We start from the raw sequence: 13637 nt of genomic DNA, 5'->3' as shown, positions 1-13637 counted from the left end.
TGAAGCCAGATTTTGATTCATCATAATGTCACGAAAGCCTATTCTTTACTTGGAACTTAAGAGTGTCTCAACCACCCCTCAAATCTTCTCTTCCATTTCAATGCCATGACACCTAGACACTACCTTTGCCTTATTCCTTCACAACCCAATTGGCTCTTCTTTCTTTGCCAAATAAAATTTATAAAAAATAAGACATGGGGTTGACCTTAAATGATGAATTGTTGTATGGTAGAGAGCAGTGATAATAATTGTGGCATGTGAGGTATGTTGTGCAAAAGGAGAACCTTTTTTCATGTATAGAAAGGATTGCATTAAAAATGAGCAGATGCATTTACTGTAGAGTATGTCAATAAGTGAGCTGAAGTTAAGAAATCTCTCTTTGGCTTTGCCTTACAAATGCTGTGCATGCAAAAGCTTCTGGCATGTAAATTTGTAAGAGGAAGCTTCTCTCCTAATCCATAAAAAATGCCCACTTTTTAGTGTTTCTAATAATGCAAGGCTTGGTGGTCCCACATTCTTTTAGTAAAAAACAATTTCTATCACTAAAGCTCCTTCAAGTTTTATGATAGATTATGCATTAATATAGACCTAAGCTTGTGTTAACAGAAGATCATTGGTCCTTACTGACAAAAACAAGTGATTTCAATGGAGTTTAGTATGCAAGAAGAAAAAGAAATTAACATCAATGTTGTTTCAACAAGAAACACATCAGTACAGCAGGGTTCTGCAATTAAAGGTGAACATTTTACCTCTAAATCCAAATTCTTAAATGTGAAGCCAAAGGAAAACACAAAAAGCATTCACCAATTTGTTCTGTCTGTACACTCTTAAGCCTTTCTTGGATCTTCATCAGCATCATCATCAAGCTATGCTAAAATCTTCTGAGTTAGAGATCAAAATCCAGCAGCAGCAACTCATGCTTCTGTTGCCTCCCAACCACCAACCAAACCTACCACTGTGCGAAGCCTGCTTCATCAGTTGCCTCTTCCTCCATTGGGGCAGGAAGATTAAGATCAATTAGGCCATGCATCTCATTTAACTGTTGCTTAATTACCACAGTTCTATCTTCACTTCCTCCAACAAAATGGGACCTTTTGTGGCCTCCTAAAGCTTGGCCAGACTTGAATACCCTGAAGCAGAATGGGCATTCGTGGCCCTTGCTTTTCTTGGACCCCAATCTTTTCTCAACACTCTGCTCAATTGGGTTTTTTCCATTGCAAGACTTGGAAAGTTTTCTGTTATGTGGAAGAGAATTGGTCTCTAAGCTGTTTTCACCGCTCTCATTGATCGATTCGCAGCAGCCCGTTATCTTACTATGGCTGGCTGTGTGTCCCCAGAGAGATCGATGTGAATGGAAGACCTTGTTACAGGTCAAACACTTGAATTGGCTTCTCTTTTGAGCATTATTGCTGAAATTTTCAGGACTTAAAGATTCATTCTTAGTTCTCTTTCTTGAATCATATTTAGTTGAAGCCCCGTGTAGTTGAGCATAAACTTCTTCTTTGGTCAAATCTTTCCCAAATTCAGTTCGCTTGCTAGAACTTTTCCCCAAGTTTACACCAAAGTCCTCAAATCGAGATTTGCATTCCTCTCTAGACTTCTTGAATTCACCATTCCCGATAAACCCATCAACAGAAGCATCAGATTCAACCTTCTTAGGTCCATTTCTAAAGTACCCAGAATCAGAATTATCAGAAACATCAATCTCTGCAGATTTAGACTTGCCGTCTCTTGCTCTCTGCATTTCCACAAACTCATTACAGTTCGAGACACAATTTACACCATTCTTCCCGGAAATTTTAATTTCAATAGACGATGATTTAGCTTCCAGAACCACTGAATTGTTATCAGACGAATCGGCAAAAGAATTTAAGCCCTTTTATAACTAGAATCCCTGGACAACATCATCAAACACATAGCCACCTCTTCTTGCTCTTGCTCTATCCCTGAAACAGATGAAGAACCATTTGCAATATCGAAAGAAGAAGAATTATAAACATCAATGGTCCTGTAACCAACTCTCTTTGATCTCCTTAGCCTACTTGGAGCCGATGTTTCAGTATCTGATTCACTATCCATTATAAATTTTTGCTTCACATCATGACTACCCTCTATATGATCTTCAAAACCGGTTTTAAACTTCTCAGAATGACAAGCCATGTGACCACAAAGAGCTTTCAGGGATTGAAACCCTTTACCACATTCTTTACAGACCATTTCTTGATGTAAAGTAAGTGTGTTTGAATCCGCAAACCTCTTTGTTCTCTTTGGATTCTCTCTAAGAACATAACCAGATTGTCCACCAGCTTCAAGGCCCGGCTCTTTTTTAGTGCTTCTTCCATAGAGAATCTTGTCTATGTCGAGCTTAGCTGCGGCCTCTTCCGCTGCAGCTGAATTGCCGCCATTATTATTCATGTGAGTTCTGATGTGACCACCCAAGGACTTGCCACAAGGATACCTCTTGTGGCAATACTTGCAGACGAACTTCTTCTTTTGATTTGCTTCCATTTGTTGATCTGATTCTGATAAATAAAAACTAAAAAATACCCAATAAACAAAACAAGATCAGTAACTCATAGTTTACCTTAAATCTTCAAGAATGCTGCATTCATCATCTCCAACAAGGTGATCAAGAAACACAGAATCAAATCCAGATCCAAAAGCGAACAAAATGGTCCACCAAGTTGGCTTCTTGTTTTCTTAACTACTGATTGATCAAGAGACGATCAACTACCATGGTGTAGAGATGTGACATTTTATTTTTAAAGTATGAGATCCGACCCATGAAAAACAGACCCCTTGAATCCCATATGTTTCAAGTACACATATACATAACATAAACCACTCTTGAATATTAAAAATTCAATGGAGTTTCAAAAGAAAAAAAGGGATTAAAAAAAAAGAAAAAGGAAATTTCAAAGAGACGGGCCGCCAATGATGGCGAAGAAGGGGCATATGAAGAGAAGAACCCAAGCAAAAACCATGACTCTTTCTCTTTCTCTCTCTCTCTTATTTGTTTTGTGTTGTAGTTGGAGGAGAATTCCATGCATGGAAGCAAAAGATTAAAAAGAGAAAAAAAGATAGGCAGCACGTGTATTCAAATGAGGACTCTTCGGAGTTGGATTGAACGGCCAGGATTTCGAGTCTTTTGAGGATCCCCAGGAGTCAGGAATACTAGATTTACCTCACCAAACTGAAACTGAAACCGCATCCAAACTATGCCTTTCTTTGTCTCTCTTCTCTTCTCCAACTTCATACACAACTCAAAGTGATAGCTCAGAATCTCCATAACAGTTATTGCTTTCAGCTTCCTCATTTAAAGACTCTTCTTGTACTTTCCCCACTTCATTTCTGGCCTCATCACTTTTTCAGTTAGTTAAAATTATTGGATTTTATTCAATAAATATATTGTTCTAATCTAAATATATAAAATACTTCTATCAATTCAACAATTTTACCCTTAGGCAACTTACCATAGCCTCTGTATGATGCCATTAACAACATAAAAGAACACTAAGGGAAATTAAGTATTCTGACCTGTCTTTTCTAAAAAAAATGTTTGGTACAAATTTAAGATCAAATTGGCATGATTTCAATAATGGCAACTAACTGTAACCTGACCCTCAAAATGTGCCAACTCTTTAATTCTTTAGTAATAATGGTTTCCTTTCACCAATCTCTCTTCACTGTAACTGTTCCTATGATTATGAAATCAAGTTCATATTGGAATTGCTTACAAGTAAATTCTCATAAATTTGCTAGGTAGTTTCCTTTCACGTTCAAGTGAAGCCAGATTTGTAATCATCCTCTTGGCTATTGTCGCAATTAGTATAACTTTTATTTTCTTGTATTTCTCTTTATTCTCTTGTCTACGGGCCAATGCTTCTTCCTTGGTTGGATTCGCTTTGTTTTTGTTGGGAATGAGGACCCATTTCATTGATAGGTTGAAATCAAATGAATTAACAAGTAAATTTCCTAGAGCATGAAAATGAAAAATATTGGCAATATGCGTTTCCGAAAAGGTTGAAAAGAAAGAGATTTATCGGTGGGTTTGTCTGTTTTCAGTCAGTCAGCCGACGTATTCCCAATGCTAAAGGTTTGTCTCTGGTTCGTTGGATTCAAGATGACCAAAAGGTGAATGGTCATTGGCTTGTTTTTATTCTTTTCACCAATTATCTCCGAAATTGACCAGCCCATTTAAAGATATCACCATTTCTGAAAGGACTGACTTTGAATATCACATTTTCATTATACAAACGATCAACACGATTGTTCTGGTCAATCTGCAACACTAGAAAGCAGCTTTCAGTCAAATTAGTTTTCTATTAGTACATGAATAAGAATATAATTTGTTTTAAGAATTAAATTAAGAGTATAATAATTTAAAATATAATATAATATAATAATAATATTTTAGAATAATTATATTTATAGAATTTAAGTAAAATAATATATTAGTATTTTTTTATTATTTCTAATTGAATATAATATTTATTTATATTTATCTAATTTTTTCGAACATAATAATAATTTATATCAAATAATCTTCAAAGTAATTTATCTTTAAAATAATTTTCTAACCAAACGTCCCATGAGTTATAATTCTATTAAGAATAACAATTTATATATATGTTGTCTATAAAAAATGGTTAAATCCTAAAGTTAGAGGAATGAAATACAATAAAAGAGTGAGAATTACTAAAAGAATGGTTTAAAGAGAGTCATTTGTGAAGCTCGTGAGATATTTTTATAATTTAAAATTTTCTGCAACTCTCATACACAACTATAAATCTTATATTTGTATTTGTGGTTATCTTTTATGTCCTTTGATCACTCTATTTTCACTTTAAGATTTGTTAATCTCCCCTAAAATCTTCGTGGCCAAGAGGGAAAAAAAGGAAAAAAAAAATACATCAGAACCTTCCTCACTGACACTTCAGCATACACTAAAAGGGGGAATCACCTTCTTTTTCCCAATCCCAACGGTACATAACTCAAGGGACTCAATTAGTGTTGTTCAACCAAATGCCTTATACATGTCATATTACTGTAATATATTATTTTCCTTTATTAAAGTATTCTAGGTGGCTCCTCTGGGGCCCTAGCAAGAGTTCAGGTTTGTGCAACACAAAAATGACAAAAAAAGATTCCATTAGGAGTGCTGCAACTTGCTCATGTACATACATTTTATTCCACAAAAGAATGTACAAGGAAATTTAGAGGACAAACTCTCCTATCTTTAGATAATATAAGTTTTCTTGCATGACACTCCTAACTAAGAAAGTCTAGAATGTGGCCCTACTGAGGTACCAGCAGGGAATTTCTCAATGAGCCACCAACGGATGCCTTAATCATATCTTGTCTTTGTATCTCAACTGCCTTGGCCAAAGATCTCATCAATAATGTTGCATGTAGGCAGCAGATCAACACCTTTTATCGGACTCGAATACCGTCCATCCCAAGCTTTAGCATCACAGGAATCCAATAAACTTGCATGACCAACCAGGTCATTACACGCATCCGGTTCACCATGCAAACTTTTACTAAGGTCAGTCTTTGCTCCACTTACTTGCCATGCACGTACAGCATCCAGTGGACCACAAGTATCAACCATATCAAACTCAAAGGAAGTACATGAGTCATCTTGAATACTAAGAGTGACAACTCTCCCTGTACTTGTATCTACCTGTGGAACTGCAGAATCAACCCCATTCCTGTTTGACGACTTTTCCATGTAAGACTGAGATATACAATCTAACCCATAATCTTCTTCAGTTGCATCAGCACCAAAATTTCCAACATCTCCATCAGCATCATCTTCCTCAGAACAATCCTCTTCAGTGTCTGCTAGCTCATCTTCAGCAACAGGAGACTCAATGGCAGAATCTTCTTCTCCTGAACCTTGAACATTGTAGAGATCCCCATGACTTCCATGCCATTCATCATCATCGCTATCGATATCCAGAGAGTAACTTCTATTTTGAGAAGCCCGCCTCTGGATCATGAATACATTAAAATAATAACTAACTATTTCTTTTTTGGTTCTGGAAGGGAACATTGCTGACAAGTGCTTCCAAAAATTCCTGCCTAGGGATGCAGGATTAGAGTAAACAGCATCATGAAAGGCCTGCTCCTCTTCTTCAGTCCATTTACGGGACACCACCTCTCCCATGTCACATAAACCCAACTTAACAAAATTTTCATGCCCAAGGGATTTCAAAAGTTCTTCCCGTGCTTCCATAATATGCTGTTGCACACATCTGACAGAGCCCTTGTCCAGGCAGTCACAGTCTGTACTTCCCTCTCCAACCTTGTCAGTGTTCTGTGCAGACAAAATTGAGTTGGGCATTGGAATAATACAAGTCCCCATCAGCAACTCTTCATTGTCATTTTCAACATTGTTGTCTAATCCCAGATAATTTGAGGAACTTTCGTTGATTGTGGCTTTACAATCTGATATGTTCTTGCTTGTGTAGGGGTCCCAAGATGGAAGGCTGGCCTGATGATTTGGTCCAAGAGGAACCTGTTTTTTAGGGGAGCGATCTAAGACAGAAGAATAGGTATTATCAAATGGAACAAATGTTTTCCATGGGAAGTTATATCCAAAATGTTCAAGTGAAATAGATGCATAAAATGTTGACTTGGACCCAGCATCTTCCTCAATGGAACTATTGGTGAATTCATTAACAACAGTTTCACTTTCAGATTCCCCTTGCCATCCATGTGGATGAACTCCATCCACATCCTCACCTGGTTCAAACGAAAATACTATTAGTTCAAGTAAAAATTTCAACATTCAAAAGATTCAGTTATATTTTGACCATTGTCTTACCTGAAATATCAGGTTTCTGAAGCGCATTATTAGAGGGAACTTGTTGAAATTGAGTCAGCTTATTGTTAACATCAAGCTGTCTTGAATGTTTGCAATGTAGCTCCTGGAATTCTTCATCATCAAAAGGCCGCTTAAATCCCATGTCTTTAATCTTAAGCTGAAATATAATTAGTTAAGAGTCAAGCCACAAAGTCTATGGTATTGAACTCCAGAAAGTGGTACATGCAACGGTTCTAACAAGCATTGTTGGTAATATCACATTCCTAGTCTCTCTTCCCTTTTTGCTTATTGAAAAAAGTTAAATCATTTTCACTATGAACCCCAAAATGAGAAAATGTGATTAATTGTTTTAGAACAATGCTACATGTATACATTTTAAGTACACAAAATAGGTACATAAATGATGTGTCATCATCTATAGACCCATTTTGCGTACTGAAAGTGTGCATACATAGTTTTATTGATAATTTTAATAACAAAATTATATGCATACATAATAATTTGTTACCATGTGATTAAGTGTTATTTTATCTCTAATTTAAAATCATTTAATCACATAATAATATAACATTGTTTGTACACAAAATTATATACATTGTTTATGCACATAATACCACTCTTATTTTAAAGCATGGAGATGAAAACCAAAATATGAGTGCATTGCCACATTCAAGGTAGACTGTAGTACAGGAAATTACTATTCATCAAAAGAATTCAAAACATGCATCCCCTCAATGGGTATTGCTTACTGTCAAGCACTCAGAAAAGGTACTAACAGATTGTAGGCAGTAAACAGACAAGTAAACCTAGTGGTAAGTAAAACTTGATAATATGGTAACATAAAGAATTAAAAGCAAGCTTAGGAAAATGATATTAACAGTAATTTAAATCAATAGTCCATGTAAATAAGCTTAATCAAATTAATAGAAAAAGACTACCTCAACAGATATGTCCAGATAAAATTTCAGGCGACTTGAGACCCTAAAAGGCTTAAGTTTGACAATATTAGACCGTATAATATTCTAGAGAATCTTAATTTGATGTGAATTTACGTTTCCCCAATTGAAACATATAAAAAAACAAACCCTAATTTTTTCAGAAACCCTAACCGTAGAATCCCAATTTACGGTCAACAAGAAAAATTAACGGCACAAAATTAAATGAACCACCTTCGAATCTATCAAAGGAACCAAACCCCTCTACAAATTTATAGATTTGAACAAACCCTAAGGAACAGAAAAATTCGACCCTAAAAGACTTAAGTTTGACAATATTAGACCGTATAATATTCTAGAGAAGCTTAATTTAATGTAAATTTACGTTTCCCCAATTGAAACATATAAAAAAACAAACCCTAATTTTTTCAGAAACCCTAACCGTAGAATCCAAATTTACGGTCAACAAGAAAAATTAAAGCACAAAATTAAATGAACCACCTTCGAATCTATCAAAGGAACCAAACCCCTCTACAAATTTATAGATTTGAACAAACCCCAAGGAACAGAAAAATTCGAAACCTAGAACGGAAACAAATCGACACTTATCTACGAAATTATAATCGAATAAGGGAAAATATTAACACATGTCGAGAGTCGAATTTGAAAACATGAGAGATCAAAAGATTAAAGGTCTCGATTAAGGAGATCGAAACCCTAACCCTAGGATTGTGTAAAATCAACGACTGGGGTTAAAGAAGATACCTATCGATTGAGAATTAGACGAATTGAAATAAGCTTTTCGTCGATTTGAAGATTAAAGCGAAATCTTTCAATAAAAAAGGAGATCGATTTGGGAAAGATTGGACGAAACACTGGGTCGATGAGAGGAAAGGAAATGCGGTTCGTGCCCTTTGTAAAGCAAGCGGTCTGAATTAAAACCGGGTTAATTTTGAATAGCGAAATTCTCGTGCAGTCTGAGCTGGATGCCTAGATCCGATACTCTTACTTATAATAAACCGGCCAAGTTTAAGTGAAATTACTATAAGATCCCTATTTCAGTATTATGTGTTATTTAGAGTATGGTCAAATCACTATGTCTCACCCAAACTTTGATGAAATAACATTTCACGCCGTTTAAGTTTGAACATTTCTTTTCCCCACCGGTCTATCAATTCTGTTAGTAAAATCCATAAATCGGAAGAGTAAAAAATCATTTCATGTCAATTCTGTTAGAAAATTTCTTTTCCCCACCAGCCTATCAATCTGTTCAACCACGAGCATATCATTCCATTGCATTGAATAACTTGCCTAAATATTTTGTCATTATATCAAAGTCCAAAACTAAAGTTTTACCAAGTACATGAGGATTTTCATTTTACAAAAATACCCGCCATTAAAGTGTCAAATGAGAACTCATTTAGACCTTCATTCTTTTGATTACATTATTAAAGCTGACCTGCCAACAACTCAAACAAAACTCAATCTAATTCCTTTGCAACGAATATATAGAAAGCAAGCAATACTGCAGGTGTACTGGTACTAAAGATTGATTTATTACATTAAAAAGAAGTAAACAATAATAAAATCGGATATTCTACTGAAAGATCCAGACACCAATAAGTCTGAAACCCAAGACAATATGTAAAGTTAAGAAACAAATATTATATTAATACTATGTTATAAGACTGGTAAACAAAATAGAAAACTATTGGGTGATGCTTTCATCTCTCAAACATCTACTATTCTACGTCAACCCTTCAAATATTCTTCTTGTATTATGCATTTTTCTTGTTTATGCCACAGCAGGCATGTCCTTGAGCCAAGCATCCAGTGGCTTACCAATGGAGTAAACTATGAACCCAATTTTCCTCAGCTCCTCCGTATCGACAACATTTCGACCATCAAACACAAATGCTGGCTTCTGCATGTTGTCAAAAATCTTCTTGTAATCAAGATTTCTGAACTCATCCCACTCAGTCAGAATGCAAACCCCATGAGAATCCTTTGTTGCCTTATAAGCATCAGAAGTAACTTCAACTTGCTTGATGTCAGTAGGGCTAATTGGCTGAAGATGACGGGGATGGTCCCATTCATACTTCTTCATTGACAGATCCCTCCTAATCTGTTCTTCGGAAACCTCTGGGTCATATATGCTCAACATAGCCTTGTCACCCAATAGCCCGTTGCAGACATCAATGGCAGGTGTCTCTCTAGTGTCACCAGTGTCCTTTTTGAAAGCAAATCCTAGAATGGCAATCTTCTTGTTCGAAACTGTGTTGAACATTGAGGAAACAATACGATTTACAAACCGGCACTTCTGATAGTCATTCACCTTAACTACCTGTTTCCAGTAATTTGCAACCTCAGGAAGGCCATTGCACTCACAAATATAGATCAAGTTCAAGATATCCTTCTGGAAGCAGGATCCACCAAAACCTACGCTGGCATTCAAGAACTTGGGCCCAATTCTTGAATCCATACCAACAGCATGTGACACTTGGGAGACATCTGCACCAGTTGCCTCACAGAGTGCCGACATGGCATTGACAGAAGAAATCCTCTGTGCCAAAAAGGCATTAGCAGCGAGCTTTGAGAGCTCAGCAGACCACAGATTGGTGCATATAATCCTGTCCACAGGAACCCATTGAGCATAAACATCTTTCAGAGTTTGAACTGCCTTTTTACCTTCAGGGGTTTCCCTCCCACCGATGAGGACCCTGTCGGGGTTATACAGGTCATTAATGGCAGTTCCCTCAGCAAGGAATTCTGGGTTTGACAAAATTTGGAAATTAATCCCCTTGGCGTTGTGTGTCAAAATTTTTTCTATAGCCTCAGCTGTTTTCACAGGGACTGTTGATTTCTCGACAACAATTTTATCAGACTTGGAAACATCAGCAATCATACGAGCTGCACTCTCCCAATAGGTCAAGTCGGCAGCCTTGCCAGCACCAAGCCCTTGCGTTTTGGTGGGGGTGTTAACAGAGACAAAAACAATATCAGCCTCGGAAACATGCTTCTCCACATCAGTACTAAAGAAGAGATTTACCCCTCTGCACTTTTTAACAACCTCTTCAAGGCCTGGCTCATAGATAGGGAGTTGATCACTATTCCAGGCGTTGATTCGTGGCGAAGAGATATCAACAACAGATACTGTAATTTTTGGGCACTTGAGAGCAATCACAGCCATGGTTGGCCCACCCACATATCCAGCTCCAATACAACAGATCTTCACCATTTTTTATAAGCTATAAAATACAACACAAACAAAGTTATAATTTGATACCAAAAACAAAAAACTAACAACAAAATTCTAAACAAACATTCAGCGAATGAATCATCAAATTAAATTACGTTTAAGTTATTCGAAAACGATATTTAATTACCTAAAGATGACTTATACACCTAAATCTGTATTGAATAGTCTAGTGTTTGTGCTAGTGCAGAGATCAGATCTTGGAACATTAAAAATAAACCCATCAAGATCTCCAAGCAAAAAGAAATGGAAACGACTGAAAATGAAACGAAGAGAAAAGCATCTCCATTGTATAAACAAGCAAATTGAAGCATCACCACCCCTAAAATTACAATTCTAATAAAAAACAGATTTGCGCTTATTATTAACAACACACCGATGGAACACAGAATAAAAGAATTGACCTGAGAGCAAAAACATGCAGAAGAAAGAAAGAGATCAGGATACCTTCTTCTGGGTGCGGATGCTTAGATCTAATAGTAGAATATTTAGAGAGAAAATGAGAGGCAGGTGGCGAAGAATGAGGAAATCATAAGGCTGTGATTTGTATTTATACCCAGTAAGTTCCCATAATTGAAGGGTGTTTTAACCTTCTTGACACGTTTTTCATTCTTGCTTTTGTTTCAGCCACCAATACACAGAAACTTAGATTGATAAATGAATCAAAGAAGAAAACTTTAGAAGTCAAAAGAGGAGTTGGGTGGAGGCAAATCCAAAACGACATAGAAATTGAGTAGTATTGAAGTCGTGGAGTTGGGACGAGGATGATGAGATGCTGAAATATGTTGGTAAATTATAAATAAAACTATATAATATACGGTGGAAGGATTTATATATTATTATTTTATTATAAGGTAGACCCTATACGTGTTACATACTAACATTGCTTGGAAATATGTTCTTTGACGTGTTTTTCTTCTTTATAATATTTTAGAATAATATTTTATATTTTATATATATATATAATATGTTTTTAATTGATTAAATATTATTTTATTTTTAATTTAAAATTTTTTAATTTTATTATATTCTTATTTTATATTAAAAAAATATATACATATAGTTTTGTTAAATATTTTGTTATCATAAATAAAAAATTATTATAAAAATATATTAATGTGTATAAATTATTATTTAATTTGATTAAATTACTATGTATAAATTAATATTTTGTTTGGTTGGTAATATTAAAAAAATATAAAAATATTATTTTACTTAAATAAAGGTGAAAGATCGCAAAATTGCAATAAGTAATGATAAAAATTTGGGCCAAAGGACTTATTCCCACCTAAAGTATCTTTTAATATCAAGTTTTCACTCCTTAATTAAGAAAATCTCAAACACCCACTTATGAGAGGTTAAGTTTGTTAGATTTAAGGGTAAAATTGTTATTTCATCTGTAATATTAAAAATAAATTGAAATTTAATCTCTTCTCCCCCCCCCCCCCCCCTCTCTCCCCCATTAGAAACCCTAAAAACTAAAAGTTTACCCCTAGCCCAAGTTTTAAAAAATGACATTTCCCCCTTAGAGTTTAGTTTTCAAACTTCGGTGCCACTATTAGTGGTCTCTCCCTTCGATGATCTCTCTCTACTTAGCTGGACTTTCGATCGATGTCGAATAAGGCTTGAGAGACGAAGGGCTTTGTCAGGAAGATAAAGTTTTATGTCTTCTTAGACAAAGACGAAAATCATGGCTTCGTTTGGGAAACAATCATCCTCCTAGAAGAAAACGTTTGGGAAGACAAAACTCTTTGTCTCCTAAGCCTCATTCAATGTCGATCGAACATCAAGTTGAGTAAAAAGAGATCACCAATGGGAGAGAAAACTTCGAGAGAGAAGACCGCCAAAGATGATATTAGAGTTTGAAAACTAAACCTTGAGAGGGAATATCATTTTTTAAAACTTGGTCTATAAGAAAAATGATTTGGTTTTAGGATTTGAAAGAGAAAAAAGATAAAATTTTAAGGGTTAAAATTCTGTTAATTTTAACCACCCATAAATGGGTAAATAAAATTTTCAAAGTTAAAAGATGAAAACTTAAAATTAAAGGATATTTTGAGTGAGAAATAATCCTTTGGCCTAAAATTTTAATAACATCAAGATATCTTTGATTTTTTTTCTAAACATAAAGATGAAAATAGTAATTAGATTTACCTTCTAATAATATTTGCTCTAAGCTGTCCACTAAAAATCTTATAGATCAAAGTAATGTACAAAGGGTTACCTAATTACATGTAACTCTACCTCTTATCCTATAAGTTGAAGGTTGTACAGGGACATATTGTTATTTATTATATTAATTCTGTTTCAGATTTGTAATGACAATGAATTGCACCCTCAATTTGATGTGTTTTTCGTTGGTAACTTAGTATAGATTTTCATCATCCACCCATTTTATCTTAATTACAAATTCTCATCGATGCAAAATTTTGCATATGAGTACACTTAGATTATTGGAATTTAAATTCATATTTAAAATCCATATTCACATGGGTTAGAAGATTTAAAATTCCAAGAGCATTCTTACAATAATAAGACAAATTTTTATTAAATTCAAATCCTTGCTTGTTGACACTAAATCAGAATACAGACCTTACAAATTTAGAAGAATTAT

At 35.1% G+C, this 13637-nt stretch overlaps 2 protein-coding genes and 1 pseudogene across 4 annotated transcripts; all 3 read right to left on the bottom strand.

The window, feature by feature from the left end:
• Nucleotides 1–620: 620 nt before the first annotated feature.
• Nucleotides 621–3576, bottom strand: LOC123213248 (annotated as a pseudogene).
• A 1558-nt stretch (nucleotides 3577–5134) lies between these two features.
• LOC123214820 lies at nucleotides 5135–8751 on the bottom strand. Of its 2 annotated transcripts, none has more exons than XM_044634815.1 (3): nucleotides 8533–8751; nucleotides 6833–6989; nucleotides 5135–6750 (listed from the first exon to the last, which is right to left on the bottom strand). In XM_044634815.1, exons 2-3 carry the CDS (start codon nucleotides 6972–6974, stop codon nucleotides 5372–5374), a joined length of 1521 nt encoding a protein of 506 aa, XP_044490750.1. In that variant the 5' UTR covers nucleotides 6975–6989; nucleotides 8533–8751; the 3' UTR covers nucleotides 5135–5371. The 2 variants fall into 2 exon arrangements, with proteins under 2 accessions (XP_044490750.1, XP_044490751.1); XM_044634816.1 differs by lacking the exon at nucleotides 8533–8751 and adding an exon at nucleotides 7771–8526.
• A 553-nt stretch (nucleotides 8752–9304) lies between these two features.
• Nucleotides 9305–11804, bottom strand: LOC123214715 (UDP-glucose 6-dehydrogenase 1-like). 2 transcript variants are annotated; one of them, XM_044634673.1, is made up of 2 exons: nucleotides 11428–11804; nucleotides 9305–11015 (listed from the first exon to the last, which is right to left on the bottom strand). In XM_044634673.1, exon 2 carries the CDS (start codon nucleotides 11003–11005, stop codon nucleotides 9563–9565), a length of 1443 nt encoding a protein of 480 aa, XP_044490608.1. In that variant the 5' UTR covers nucleotides 11006–11015; nucleotides 11428–11804; the 3' UTR covers nucleotides 9305–9562. The 2 variants fall into 2 exon arrangements, with proteins under 2 accessions (XP_044490608.1, XP_044490607.1); XM_044634672.1 differs by having other exon boundaries at nucleotides 11471–11802.
• Between the last annotated feature and the right edge of the window lie 1833 nt (nucleotides 11805–13637).

The sequence above is a fragment of the Mangifera indica genome, chromosome 4 (genome assembly GCF_011075055.1).
Source record: "Mangifera indica cultivar Alphonso chromosome 4, CATAS_Mindica_2.1, whole genome shotgun sequence".
NCBI lineage: Eukaryota > Viridiplantae > Streptophyta > Magnoliopsida > Sapindales > Anacardiaceae > Mangifera > Mangifera indica.
This window is presented reverse-complemented; position numbering and strand designations above follow the sequence as displayed.

Coding starts and splice junctions, on each gene's coding strand:
- LOC123214820 (XM_044634815.1), bottom strand. CDS start 6,974: ATGGGATTTAAGCGGCCTTTTGATGATGAAGAATTCCAGGAGCTACAT. Junction 6,751..6,832: donor TCAGAAACCTGATATTTCAG/GTAAGACAATGG, acceptor CGTTTGAACCAG/GTGAGGATGTGGATGGAGTT.
- LOC123214715 (XM_044634673.1), bottom strand. CDS start 11,005: ATGGTGAAGATCTGTTGTATTGGAGCTGGATATGTGGGTGGGCCAACC.